Here is a 14,489-nt window from a genome sequence, read left to right as displayed (position 1 = left end):
GAGCCTCCCCTCATTCAGGGCTCCACGCGGCGACCAATCGCCCCCCGCTACGGGAGGGCAGCTCCGCGCATGCGCAGCAGCTGCCGAACCCCTCCTCCCACCCGAGGGCTTCCGAACCCTTCCGAAGCCCCCCATCGCGGCACGCATGCGCACCGTGCAGGCGGCAGTCTCACCAACGTCCTTCTGTTCCCCCCCACCTTCCCAGCGGATCCCGGCCCCCCTCCCAGAGCCCGCAGCACGCATGTGCGGTTGCCAGGGCGGCCGGCTGCGGTGAAGGTTTAAAATCGGCGGGGCATGCGCAGCGCCGGTTCTGGCTCTGGCGAGGGGGACGCCACATTGGATCGGCGCGGGGAGCGCTCCGGGCAGCGCCGGGCCGGTACGGTGCTCGCCTCGCCGGGCCGCATGCCGCTGCTCCCGGCCCGCGCGTAGCGCCGCTCCGGGCCCGGCGCGCTGAGGCGAGCGGCTGCGCGGTGAGCGGGCGGCGGCGCGGCGCTCTGGCTGGGCCGTGAGGGTCGGAGTCGGGCGGGCGTGGATGGATCCCCGCGTGGCCTGGATCCAGCCCGAGCAGAAAGGCCCCGCGAATGCGCTCTGGATGCAGATCTGGGAGACCTCGCAGGGCGTGGGGGGCCGCGGCGGCGGCGGCGCCTTTCCGCACTACCTCTGCCTCAACTCCCCGGCGCTGGACTCGGCCGCCGCCGTCGCCTCGCCGCCCCGCGGACACGGCTGCGCTCGGCTCGGGGCTCCCGGCGGCGGCCGCTGCTCCTCGTCCTCGCCGCCGTCGCCCTCGCCGTCCCCCCCGGCGCTGCTGACCGGACTGGTGCCCGCCGCCGGCCCCGCGGCGGCGGTGAACGGCGGCGGTGAGGGAGGGCGGCGGCTGCAGAAGTCGCCCTCGGTGTCTTCCTCGTCCTCCTGCTCGTCGGTGGAGTCCGGCACCGAGAGCCCCGGCTTCTCCTCCTCGGGGTCGTGCGGCGGCGGCGGCGGCTCCTCCTCTTCCTCCTGCGGCCCCCGGGCGGCGTTGGCTCCTCCCGGGCTGCCGGGCGGCGGTGCCGGGCCCGGGGAGTTCTTCAACTTCCACGAGAACGGCAAAGCGAACGGCGCGCACGGGCACCACCCGGCATCGCACCTCTCCCGCAACCCCCACCCACCGCCGCCGGCTTCTCCCCAGCAGCACCAGTACCACCCGGGCCGCAGGAAACGAGAGAATAAGGCCAGCACCTATGGCATGAATTACCTGCTCTCCGGCAGCCGCGGCGTGGCCGTCGCCGCCTCCCCGCACCAGCAGCGTCAGCCGCCCCAGCCCGCGCTGCAGAGCCCCGGCACCCCCTGGAAGAGCAGGAAGTACAGCCCGGGCGTGCAGGGGTGAGTGGCTGGGGGGCGGGGAGGGAGGGAAGGCGGTGGGCTGGGGTGCGGGTACGGAGCTCTCGGAGCACCGATGTGTGTGACAAGGAATGATGACATCCTGCGGACGCAGCGGGATGGGCCTCCTGTCGTGCTGAGCTGAGAAGGGAAGTGTCGAAGCCCTCCTGCAGAAATCAAAAGTGTGGAAGTGCAGGGGAAGCGTTTCAGAGGTCTTCAGGTCTTCTCACCTTGGAAGGGTTTTCTTCAGTTTGGCAGAGCTGAAAGGAAAAGGTTACACAAATTTTTAAATGCCTTTCCTGGAGCAGGCTGGATGCTCAGGAGTGTGTTAAGAACATAGATCTGGAGGGAAGTGCTCAGCTCTGCCTGAAATGTGTCAAAGTCAATATGGACATGATATATTTTTGAGGGAAATATTCTGTCTTTAGAGTCAGCCAGTGTCAGCTTGGCTTCCTGAACAGCAAGGACACTTTAAAGGTTGTCCACTTCTGTGGTGACAACTGTCTCATACAACTGGCTAGTTGGAAAGATGAAGTTCTTTAAGATGGTTTTATTGAAGGGACTGGAGTTTGAGCAGAACGCCTCTGGGACATGCTGTGAGATGTCTTCCAGCTGTCAAACTTCACTCAGCCAGAGGATAACATTGCTTTCTAAATTTAAGGTTATCTTACAAAAAAAGTATTTGCTGCATTGATTGACTGGAGGAGATTTCTCATGGCATTTCGAAAATATTTTCTTTGAACTTAGAAAATCCAAAGCTCTTGAACACATGTGGGAGTAAAGGCACTGCATAACTGTAGAAAGAAATAGATAACAGGGTGTACTGGAGAAATTTCAGTGAGATCTGTACCTAAGGCTGGTGTCCTCCTTTTCTGGGTGGTGCTGTCAGATATTGGGTGCTTTATAGTTGTTCTGAAGTATTGAAAGATGCTTTTAAAGTTTAGTTATTGCAAGCCATGGCCTCTCCTGACAGAGGTTAAGATCTGACTGCTCCTTTTAATCCTAAAATGACATTGCAGGCAGTAAAGTTGTATGTATAAAATTCTAGTAGTATCTCTAAAATAATCCAAGTTTTTTTTGTATTTCTAGAAATACGGAGTGGCATGCTTAGTTAACATCTTAATTTGTATGTGTGAGACAAATTAATGTCAGCGAGGCAACTTACAGCGGACCAATGAGCAGAGCTATGGCAAACTTGCAAATCCAAGTTCTCTGTTCTCTAGCTATTAGGGTTGGCACAATTTATGCTAACTGCACACTTCCCTTGTCTTTTTGTCTTTTGGTCTTCTATCGTTTAGCCAAGCTCCCTTTGATCTGTTCAGTTGAGTAACACAGGTGCTCAGTTGCTGAGGAGTTAATGTGAATTTGCTGGCTATGTATCTTTGAAAGGGGGACCTGGGTTGTCTCCTGGTCTTGACAAGGTTCTGTGTTACAGCAGTGAGACTTGATGCTAGCAGAGGATTGGGATGATAGGTAACTATGGCATGTGATCACATAGTTCCAGATTGCCTCATGATCAGTTTGTCAAATCTAATACCTGTAATGCTTCACAAAACTATGAGTGCCATAGATTTGCATGGAATAGCAGGTAACTAATGTTGGAGGAGAGCACAGAAGTTGAGGCTGTGGACTTACGTAAGAAATCTTAAGCTTACTGAATGTTGGACTAGCATATATTCCAGAGCAGTTCCGGTGTCAGAATTTTTCCATGAAGTACTTCTGTGATAGAAATAACACAAAAATATTGTCACTAATAGAGATGCTTTAGGTGTCTGTTTTCTCCAGTGATGCCTGACTGCCATTGAGCTTCACTTTCCTAAAGGCAGGCTAGTGGACTATTTGGCTGTTCAAATAATGGTATCACTGTGAAAATATCGCAGTGGGAACAGATCCTTACAGTGGTTTCTTCTGGAACATTTATGTTTGTTACTTGCTGTCTAGCATTACCTGGAACTGTCAGCCTAGCTCTGAAGCATCACTTCTGTAACTGTGGCTGTGTGTTTGCTGGCAGAGTGTCTTCAGTGTGTCAAAAGTGCTGTATGCTGATGTCTAGTCAAAAAAATGTGATCCCCACAATCTTCAGTTACAGGCTGCTTTGGATCTAAATGGCAGGAAGGAGGGCTTGATCTTAGGTGCTCTTATGCGCCTACTGTGCATCAGTGTTACCTGGTAGTGATGTAGGGCTTACTTTGCTGTGTATATAGTTTGTTGTAGAATGTAATTTAAGTCATGTAGAAAAAAAAATGAGTGATAAGCAGTAGCTCAGGGTTATGTACTCTCTTTAGTAAAGAGGCATGGAAATGTTAGGCCTTGCTTGCACTCCTCTAGGATGCAGTGGTACTTTTGGTGGAGTGCATGCATGCTTTGAAATAGTATTGTGGGATCTTCAGTTTCTCATTCACAGCTGGACATGAACTATAGCAGTGCATGTCATTGCCATTTTTTCCCATGGACCTTGTGCTTTATCTTATGGCATTCCTTCTTCTCCAGTGGACTCACACTTGTTGCTTTCACAGCCTTCTGACAGCAGCATGCCAGACTTTGAGTTGTAAAGGAAATTAAGTCTCATAAAACAGTGTGAGAATAGTCATGCTTGATTAGAGTTTATCTGAAAGCTGTGCTTTAGCTAGCCCCAGGTTGACTTTTATGTTGTCTTTTTCCAGATGTTTGGAAGATAGTGAGGAGGATGAGGAAAGCCTTATTTGTTATGGTGTGTCAGTGGAGTGAGTGATTAATTTAGCAATTAAATGCCTGTAGATGTTGAATGAGGTTAGTGCTGAATACCTGACATATCAGCTGGTTCGATACAGCGCTGTGCAGGAACAACAAAGTGGCTTATCAAGGGCTGGTCCGAGTACTGAGTGTGTTATAATGCATTGAAGTGGTGCTAGGCCTGCACTCATAGCTTTGCATAGCATCTGGCGTCTTGCAAAAGTGCATCCATTTCACCCCCACAGCAGTTGTCTTTAACTGTCTCTTGTTAGAAACACAAATGTTCTGAGTGCAGGGGTATAAACGCCTCCACATTTGATGAGGCTGAAGGAGGATACATGGTGGCACTTTTTGGCTGAGGTAGCTGATGCCCAGGAAGTGTTCCTTTGAGCAAAGTGAGGTTATGATGATGCTTTTCCAGACTGCTTGTTTCCACAGTTTCAGCAGATGAAGGACACTGCCTAGTGAAAGCCTTGTGCTTAAATTCATTTCTGTAGCTGCTGGAGTGTGGAGTTCTTACTGTGTATGAAGCCTATATTAGGTTTTGTTTTTTCACCTGTGCTAATTCTAACTTTGGCAGAGAAATTGAACTGAATTTTATGCTATGCAACTCGACTATTAAAAATGCTTTGTATTTGGGATGTAACATAGCTCTAATTCTGTTTCTAAACTCTTGCCTCTTTGTTGCTGTCAGGGCTGGATGCTGAACATGTAGGAATGCCATGTGAACAGCCTCTTCCGCAAATGTGTATGCTCTTGTGCTTTGGCTGAGCTGAAGAAATACAAACCTAAGAAACTGTGAAGCTTTTCTGTCTGCACTTGGGAGTATCCAGCATTGGTAAAGGCTTTGTGGGATTCCCAAGGGTGTTTTTCTCACCTCAAGTCAGTGCTGTCTTGCTGTAACGCCTTCTAATAATCAACACGGTGTTTTGTGCTTCATCCACACTAGTGTTAAATCATTGGTGTCTGTTACAGATAACTTTAGTTGGGTACCTGTAGTGAAAGTTTTGATAGAAGAGGCAGACATTTCTGGCAATGTGTGATAGATTCTTGATTCATCTGGTTTTAGGATTAGAGCAGAACTAGGCAGTATATACTGTAACATGCAAGGAGAAGGGCAGGAGTTTGTCGCAGTGTCTGGAGAGACACTTGAGAATGCATAATGAATGCATTATTGTTTTCATGCCTAGAGGTTGGTATGCAGCAGTGTTCAAGGCTGGATGGATTGTCACATGAATGGAGTGCCCAATGCTCTTTTCACAGACAACTGAGCTGACTAAGGTGAAGCTCAAAAGCTTTCCTTGCAGAGTGAATGAATGCCTAGTGTAGTTGGACTGATGTTTTTAGAAGTGGAATGAAAGGAAGCAGTGGCAGATGAAACAGGACAGAGGCTGAACTGCAGTGGTATAATGTGAGAAGGATTTACTGAAGAGATGCTCATGTGTGTAAAGGAGAATAAGAAATGTTTGGAGCAGTTAAATCCTAGTGTTAGCTTCATTATACTTTTCAGGTTTGCTAGGTTTTTGGCAGTCATGGTAATTAGCCCTAAGGATAAACAGCTGTACCAGGTAAGACCATTAAAGGCCAGTGCCAAATGTTGGGAGAAGATGATTATATCAGTTGAGGCTGTGTTGATATTTCCTGGAGTAATTGCTTATTTTAGTGATCAGTGGCTGCTGCAGACTGTGCATTAAATTTGTAATGAATTTGATATATGAATTTGATTCATCTTGAATGGATGTGAGATTCTGGGATCAACAGTGTTTTGTGTCACGTTATTCCTCAGAGAAGTTGTGATTAAAAACCATTTTTTGTCCTGTCACTTGAGTTGCAGTTGCTGCTGGTCATGTCTGCATTAACCAGGCAGTTCAGGGGCTCTTTGCATCTGACTTTATCCAAATTTGCCTTTCCTTCTTTCACCTGACTGTTGTCCTCTTTCTAGTCTATAATCACTTCTGTTGAAGTTGTTTCTTGCCTCCAAACATCTGCCACCTCTGCAGTTCTGCTGCGTCTTTGGAATTCAGACAAACTAGACCTTCATGTAATAATTATTTCATTTTTCCTGTACCTTGATGCTTTCTACCTTATTCTTTGGTTTCCAGTGCTGAACCTCCTATTTTTGCATACTGAGCATCGAACAGATGCTTTTGTGGAATTCTTACTCGTAGAATCTGTTTCTCTGTATTGAATCCTCCATTGCATCTATGTAGAGATGGGATAAATACAAAGCACGACACAGGAAGTTTGAGAAGATTGTCTCAAATTCCAACTAACAGTTCATTGTGCAGTTGTAATGTCCTACAGTTCTGCAGCTGGCTTATTTGCAGACATCTTCTGTATCAGATTTTTCTGCTTTACTGTTTCTTTTCCAGATTGCAGATAGGGGTACTGAATAGTACAGGACTCTCTGGGACTTCACTTGTGTTTTTCCTTTTACACAAAACCTAGGTTTCAGCAAATTATTGTCCATTTTAAAACTGTTTCTCTACATAAAGATCTTCCCTTCAGTTTCACATCAGCTTACTTTCTGCAAGCTTTTCTCAGGATGTGGATTTCAAATGCTTATAAGTAGGTAATAAGATTTCCTTTGTGGTTCACTGATTCTTGCGAGTAATTCCTAGTGGTTTTGTTTGAGTCATTACTTCCTTTTAAGAAAGCTGTGTTGACATCTTGATGTAGTCATAACTATTTATGCACTGCACTGATTCTACCTTTTACTAGTTTGACTATTATGAATGTCAAAACAAATTATTTAAAATAAGAAAGGAAAATCTTCTCCATGTTCCCCTAATACAAATGTTAATTTTGGTAAATAAGGAACTGCTTAAAAAATGTATATTTGGGGCAAGTTCTGCCTGTAAAATCAGGGACCAGGGAAACCTCTCTGATGAATTAAGATTTTGTTGACCTGTGGAGGTATTCAAAGTGTAGAATTTGCTGCTGTTGGTGCTGTGACACATAGGTGTGTTTTGAATTATTCTGTGTGCTGCTCAAGGCTAAGTTGCATTGCTTCACTGAAATGTTACAGTGGCTATTGCCATGCAATAAATACCTGCTATGGGCGTAATTAGTTTCTCATCACTAATGTTTCTGCTGTTGCAATCTTTCTGGTTTGTGTGAGGTATTAATCACTTGCCATGTTTGGGTGTTTGGAAAAGAACAGTATTAAGACAGGGCTTGCAGTGTTTAGTGGTTCGATTTATTGGCACAGTGTGCTTGCTGATGCAGTTCCAAGGTTTAACATATGGTAAGCTCCTTCGTTGATGCAACAAAATAATGTGGCATTTGCTTGGTGTTGTGGTGAAGACCAGCAGCCTGTCAGGAGTATTGTACAGCTGTTCAGAAGCTTGCATAGCAGATCTATTTTGTCATGTATCAACTCGGAGCTACTAATATATCGGCTTCTTTTCTTGTTCTTAGTATAACATTGTTCTTGGTGCAGTGTAGCTTTTTCAAGGTATATCCAGCCATTAGGAAGCAAATTGGTTGAGTCTTATTGAATTGATATGCTTCAAAAAACAGATTAGGTTTTGATTCTTTTTCTCTAACAAAATGCAGACATATTCTCCTAAGTCTGGAAGCGTGCAGCATAAATCAGTTGGTTTGAAGTGTAAAGCAAGCTTAGTTTCTTGAGTGCTTGAACTGCCAGATGCTCTTAAGGAGTAAATTATAATTCTCCAGAAACTCGATCTAAAATTAGGACAGGGTCTGACTCCCAAGCATTTGGGGCAAAAAAAGCTTAGAGAGGAAACCAGATCTCTTGTGGAAAAGGTACAGTAGATTTTAAACTGCACTCTTTATTGTATGGATGAGAGCAAATGTACTTTTCCTCCATTCCCTCTGAAGTTCTATATAGCTGAATTTTCTTTTGCTGTTCTGAGTTTGTGCCTTCCATGCAATTATAATGCTAGAGGTATTTGTCTGAATTACATAGAACATTGCTGCAAGCTGGTCTCATATTACTGTGTGAATGTAGCATTTTGTTTTTGTAGCTTATCTAACCTGAAAGCATAGAATACTGTTATCTGAGCATTGATGGTAGTGAGGAAAACCAAAGTGGGGGCACCCTATGGGTGTTGTGTGGTGTGGGAAGAGATGAACTGTAAGTTAATATCCTCTACTAGGTCTTAGTTCTAGCTCTGCTATTCTTCTACATAGCTTCATTCTAGATAATACTGAAAAAAATCTGCATATCAGAATATACAGTTCTTTCAATTCTGTATATATCAAGCTCTTTTGTCTGCCACACTGTTTTAACGAAGTGTGTGTATAGTTGCTTTAGTTTCATTTCACCTGTATTTTCATTATAACACAATTGTGTGTTCCAATAGTAATAGTTGTGAAAGCAGAGTACTTCAACAGAGGACTGAAATATGCACAGTAGCTTTTGGGGCTTTCACCATTTAAGCTTGAGGCAGCTATTTCTTCAGGCACTTTTCAGGGTTGTTACTTCATCAAAATCTATCTTCTTGTTTGCAAGTGCTCTTTCAATACAGCTTGTCTTGAAATGCTCTCTTTCCTATGCAGTGCTAATGTTGCATGCATGCTGTAACTGTGGCATCTATTCTTTTACTAGCATTCTTGACTGTTTCCTTAGACTTCTCATTTAGAAAAATACTCATTTAAATAAGTAAAGAATATATTTTCAGTAACCAGTTAAATGTAAATGACGCAGTCATGTGTAGGTCTGAGAATAAATTTGTGTGCTTAAAAGTGTAGACATGAAAAGAATATACTTACCTGAGGAAATGTTATCTGTAGTTTTTCATTCACTTTCTGAATTGTTGATGCACTTTATGATTTTTGTTTCATTTCCTTGAAATAATGCATGTTATGTGTATAATACTTGCAGATACAGTAAATGGTGAGTAAGGTAAATGATCTCTTAGAAACCTTCCTTTGAAGAGAGACATGAAAATCTGAGGATGTATCTTCTTGGTCATATTTTCACCTAAAGATTAAAAGTGTGTCTTTGCCTTTCCTGATATGGTAAAGGGTAAATTTTTGGTAAACGAGGTGTCTGCTCTGCTGCATGTTGCACTGTAAGCAGCAGATGTTTACTATGCTTAGCAGTAATGGCGTTAGTGAGTGATTAGCTTTCTCCTTGATGTTACCGTCATGGAGATAGTGTAGTAGGTGCAAGTAGCCACTCTTCTGCATCCCTGTATTCTAATCTTTCACCCTCCATTAGCAGTACTGCTACATTTCAATATAAATTCCAATATTTTTGTAATTATGATGAAATTGCCTTCTGAAGTAGTCAGTTAATATGCTCAGCTTTAAGAGAGCCGTATTGTAGGGATCATAAACAAAGATAGTGGTAGGTGCATGGTGGGATGCTATTAGAGCCTAAACTTTTTGAGAAGCCAGAAGGAGATGAAGAAATCTCTTCTTAAAAAACAAAAACAAAAACAAAAAAAAAAACAAAAAAAAAAAAAAAAAAACCCAACAAACAGGAAAAAAAGAAAAACCAAAACAACAAAAGGCAACTATTTCTCTTTAACATATTATTTATTACTTGCAAGTACCTCGTGCTGCAAATTGAAACTTTCTTATTAATCATTAAGATCCTGTTGTGTTTCTGGTTAAGATGACTAGTGCTTATGAAGATCAGAGGGGCTCCATGGGCAAAATATTTATCTGGAGTCTATCCATATATTGACTGCATGAATATCATGCTGTTGTCCAGTTTTAGAGATTGGGTGATTCCTGCGAGTAGTGTAGAAGCTTCTCCAGGATAGGCCTGAGCAGCGTGCAGCATCTGACTCTAGGTATAGCAGAGCTACTTTTTGTGTGACTGGTGTTACTGTAATCTTGAGCAGAGAGCTTTAGGAAATACCAACCACGATAATACTCAAGTTTAAAAAAAGTGTTAATTTTTGAGAAACGTCTCAACAAAGAAGCCAAAAGAAAAGTGACTATGAGGTTGAAGTATTTGAAAATGCTGTGTTAAGTTGAAATGTTGTCATACACTGAGATGGCGTTGATACCTGTACAGATTTAGATTGTGTTGGTGACATTCACTGAGAAATAGAAACAGTTGAAATGAGTCAAATCGGAAGGAGAGAAGTCTGGTAAGGCAGAACATTTGAGAGTTGATTTGTGAAGTACATTAAAAGTTGGAAATCTTACACATCAAAAGCAATTAAAACTTGCTAGGTTCATTAGTGCTCATAGAATTAGAGGTATGAAAGAATACTTAAATGAAGGAAGATCACATAGTAAAAACTAAATGTTCTAATTGCATTGCTTTTTGTTTTTTATTTTTTATTTTTGCCAGAGAAAGGCTAGAAGTTCTTACTTTCTTAGTTCAGAAACTGCAACTTAAAATTTCAGTGAGTGTTTAAACCCTCTGCAATGTGGTAACTATCCCATAGCCATGTCTAATGGTATATTCTGAGGAATTCTAGAGGAGCTTTGCCACAAAACTCTAGCATGGAATTTGAACTTGAACACAGCCTTTGCACTGCTAGGTCCCATGCAAACTGAAGCATTAAATGCTGCCTTGGCAGCATAAGAGAAAATGTAGATGACTAGAAGAAAAGCAGGCTAGTGTTCTTTTGATTGTTTCATGATATGGTTAAGGATTGTGACTGGTGGTCATCTGAACTGAGGCTCACTGGGGCGCTGCTGTGAGAGTGCATGTGTGCTTGCTGGTTTTTTGTGACCTCACTAACAAACTAGAGGCTGCTGCTGAAAGCTGACACAGAGCGTAGTGCAATGTGTTGAGGGTTGAGAACCCCATTCTTCTCTACTACAAAATGGCTCCTATGAGCACATTTTTTTCAGCGATATCTGGGGGTGGTTGAATCTGGCTGATGTTGTAACACAGCTGATTCACATGAGTAAACACAAAGGATCTAGTGCAAGCTTTAATGAAGATCTGTCAGACAGCTACCTTTAGTTCTTGGAAGGATTCATCCTTAATCCTTACTTGTGTGGTCAGTGCTAGCAGAGCTGTTGGATTTTTTTTTTTTGAAGGGTGTTTGAGATTTATTTTTGAAAGCCTTAAAAAAAGCCGTAGGGTCATAAAATGGCTTGGGTTGAAAGAGACCTCAAGGATCATCAACCTTCAACACCTTGCTGCAGGCAGGGCTGCCAGTCTCCGCATTTAATACTAAACCAGGCTGCCCAGGGCCCCATCCAACCTGGTCTTGAACACCTCCAGGGGTGGTGCCCATAACCTCTCTGGGCAGCCTGTCATATGTTTGCTGAACTTACAGGCTAACTAACTGCTTATAAGTAACCAAAGGAAAGAATAAATTATAACTTTAATAATAATGAAGGAAGAGTATCAGTGGAATTACTTAAGACTTGGTTGCTTGATATATTCATAAATACTTGGAGGGAAGAAATTAATGAGAAAGGAGCAGAGCACTAAGATAAGTAGAAAGCCAGAGCTGACTGCAGATGGTTGTAATGGGAGTTTGTTATTCATTAGGCTACAGAATTGCAGATAAAATTAAATGCTGGTAAATACTGAGAGACATATCTGAAGAAAAGTAAATAACTCAGGCAGCTTGAGCCAAGTGAGTGGACAATTGGTGGTAATTGTTCAGAAAAGATTTCAAAGCTCCTTCAGAATAACTTCTGAAGAGTAGCTGTGTGCTCAGAGATCCTGAAATAGCAGTTAGTAGTAACAGACAATGAAATAAGCATGTAATGGACAGTAAAATAAGTGTGCCATGGAGTAAGTGCTGTGTAACTGGTCATCTGCCAAAAACATGGTGCAACTGAAAATGAGCTGAAGAAGGTTGCCAGTGATCAAGCTTTGGACCTACTCCTGTGTAAGGACAGAAGAACAGTGACGATTGTTAGCTTGGAGAAAAGAAAAAAAGCTTGTGGATAGAGATGAGTGAATTTAGTGTCTGCAAAATATTGTTTGCGGATGAGCTGTGAGTAATCACATTCTTCCTCAAGAAAAAGAGCATCAAATAAACTGTTGTCTGTAAATTACTTCAAAGTAAAGCACTTGATTACCATGATACATACTTAACTTGTTAGAATATTGTAAGTGACAAAAGCATAAATGGACTAAAGACATGGAGAAATCCACAGGTCTTCTGAGCTAATGCACGTTTGAAAGTGTGTCAGACTTAGTGGAGGCATAGATTTGCTGCAAGGTAACTGGATAACTGCTTTGTCTTCTATTGCTTTCACTCTATATCTGTCTACTACTGATTTCTTTTAAACAGGACAACAGGAAGCATGTAGTTGGTCACTGCTGTTACATATGTTCAATTACTTTTTCTCTTATCTGTGGGGAGGGAGGGAGTATCAGCCTTCCTAGAAATAAAATGAGTATGTTAGCTTTGAACTTCTTTTGCTCTGACGTTTAGAAATGTGTTCGTTCATTTGGTAGAAAAATGTAGGTTGTTGACTGTAGTTAAATGTTTAGCTGTGGATCAGTAGTTTAAGAGGAAAGCCAAATGATAATGCTAAATATATACTCCTTAAAAGTAGTGTTGTCATGCTTTGCTGTTACAATCCTCATGTATAGAATGGAATTCTGACGCTTAAGAAGTATGAGCAGTGCCTTCCAAGTGTGATCTATTGGAGGATATCTGAGAGAACAGGAATTCCCTAGTAAAGTGAGTTACAAAATGGTCATAGAAATACAAAACTGGAGTTCTATTAGATGTATAAACATTTGATTTGGAAAACTAAGTCTATTAATGGATGGGTTGAATTTGTGGGGTTTTGAAGTCATCGTTCAGATTTGAGTACGCTGAACCGTGAACTTTTTGCTAAAGATGTTGCTAATATACCATTTCAACAGATTGTTTTCTTGTTTGGCATGGCTTTGTGCCTTTTTTATTGTAAGCAAGCATTTACATTCATCTTGAAATTTAAATTCATCTTAATTCTCAGTTGTCAGTGAGTGTTCTATCAGGAAGGTGGAAAATTGAAGCAATTAACACATATATAAAGACTATGAGATCCGTGTAGTGCTGGTATTAATGTATTTTACGCTTGAGATTATATTTAACAGTTCTTCATAAGTTCAGTTGAAAAGTAATTTCCTGTATGAATGAATGGCTTGTAAATGGCTTGGATTGTCAAAGAAATCCCCATTTGCCCAAGCGCATGTTTTTGTATCAAGGAATACTCAAATATCCCTTTTATGGCCTTCTGTGGAAATTTCCACATAAGCAGAAGTATAGGCCCCTCAAGAGCTCACCTGTTTGAAGATTTCCATTGTGTCTGTGTTTGTTAGTCCATGTTTGTATTGTTGCGTAGGTTTCATTTCTTTCTTTTTTTTTTTTTTTTTTTTTTTTTAAAGCAAGCAGTGAGGGAATCAGAAATTGAATTTCTACTTCATTGCTCAGCATGTAAGAAGGGTAGCAAATGTCTACCTGTGTTCTTGATTTGCTATTTTGCATTTTTAGCAGTTGGGTAATATAGTGAGAGCTGATGTGTAGGTATTGCTGAGGTTACTGTTATGTACTTAAGTGCATCAGCTCCCTGTCCCCACCAGTCCTAGACCTCAAGCTGTTCAGCTTCCTGTTCTACAACCTGATTTCTGTGACAATTTTCTTGAAATTACTGCTGATTTTGGCTGGATGGCAATATGGAACAAAACCTGTGGCTTTTTTTTAGAAGTGAAATTTATTCTAATATTTAAATTATAATTGTAATTACGGTGCTTTTTCCTTTAGACTACACGAAGAAATAATTGACTTCTATGACTTCATGTCCCCTCGTCCAGAAGAAGCAGCTATGAGAAGAGAAGTGGTGAAAAGAATAGAAACGGTCATCAAAGATCTTTGGCCTACAGCTGATGTGAGTATAGCTTAAGTGCTGGTTTGTTATTATATTATAGAGCTCAATTCACTTAACTTGCTATTATTTTGGTTTTTGTTTTTCAGAAGTGAACAGATGAGGCTTAATGTGGTTTACTTGGAATACTGTTAGAGCAGTGGTATTTATTTTAAAAAGTATAGAAAACTTAAAACCTTTATATCAGGTTAATGGAGTTTTTTGTTTTCAGAACTGTGGATGTGAAGAGCTGTCCACCTTAGGAAGTGTTTCTTAAAGCTTATTAAAAGGATAGGTATCCACAAGGAATCCTGACTATATGAATATTTGTAAATATTGTGTAACAGGACAGTTCTGAAAATAAAATTCCTTTTTTGCATCCGTAACAAATTAGGCATTGAGGGAATTACTTCAGATGTGCTTTAGTAGGGAAATTTTGACTTCTAGAGGTATCTTCCAACTACATCTTTCATTTTTAAACCCTTTTTCCAAAGAGCAAACTGCTTCCAAATGGAAACGGCCCAGAAAGAACTTAATGCAAACTGTATTGATAACAATTCTGCTACCTGTAGTTAGAAGGATGATGTTATTAACAGGCATAAAAACCTTTCAGGCTGTTATGATTTCACAACCTTCAATGAGAGACTGAGGACTGTGGGCAC

General features: G+C 42.1%; 1 protein-coding gene across 5 annotated transcripts in view; it reads left to right on the top strand.

The window, feature by feature from the left end:
* The first annotated feature begins 505 nt into the window (after positions 1 to 505).
* Positions 506 to 14,489, top strand: part of TENT4A (terminal nucleotidyltransferase 4A) — a 54,425-nt gene continuing 40,441 nt past the window's right edge. For all 5 annotated transcript variants that reach the window (XM_042869867.1, XM_042869865.1, XM_042869866.1 and 2 more), the window contains exons 1-2: positions 506 to 1,359; positions 13,728 to 13,851. In XM_042869867.1, the coding sequence (XP_042725801.1) occupies positions 533 to 1,359; positions 13,728 to 13,851 (951 nt within the window). In that variant the 5' untranslated portion in view covers positions 506 to 532. The remainder of the gene's footprint in view (positions 1,360 to 13,727; positions 13,852 to 14,489) is intronic.

This window comes from Lagopus leucura, unplaced genomic scaffold (assembly GCF_019238085.1).
Source record: "Lagopus leucura isolate 7727_CA_CO unplaced genomic scaffold, USGS_WTPT01 Super-Scaffold_100002, whole genome shotgun sequence".
Taxonomy (NCBI): Eukaryota; Metazoa; Chordata; class Aves; order Galliformes; family Phasianidae; genus Lagopus; species Lagopus leucura.
This window is presented reverse-complemented; position numbering and strand designations above follow the sequence as displayed.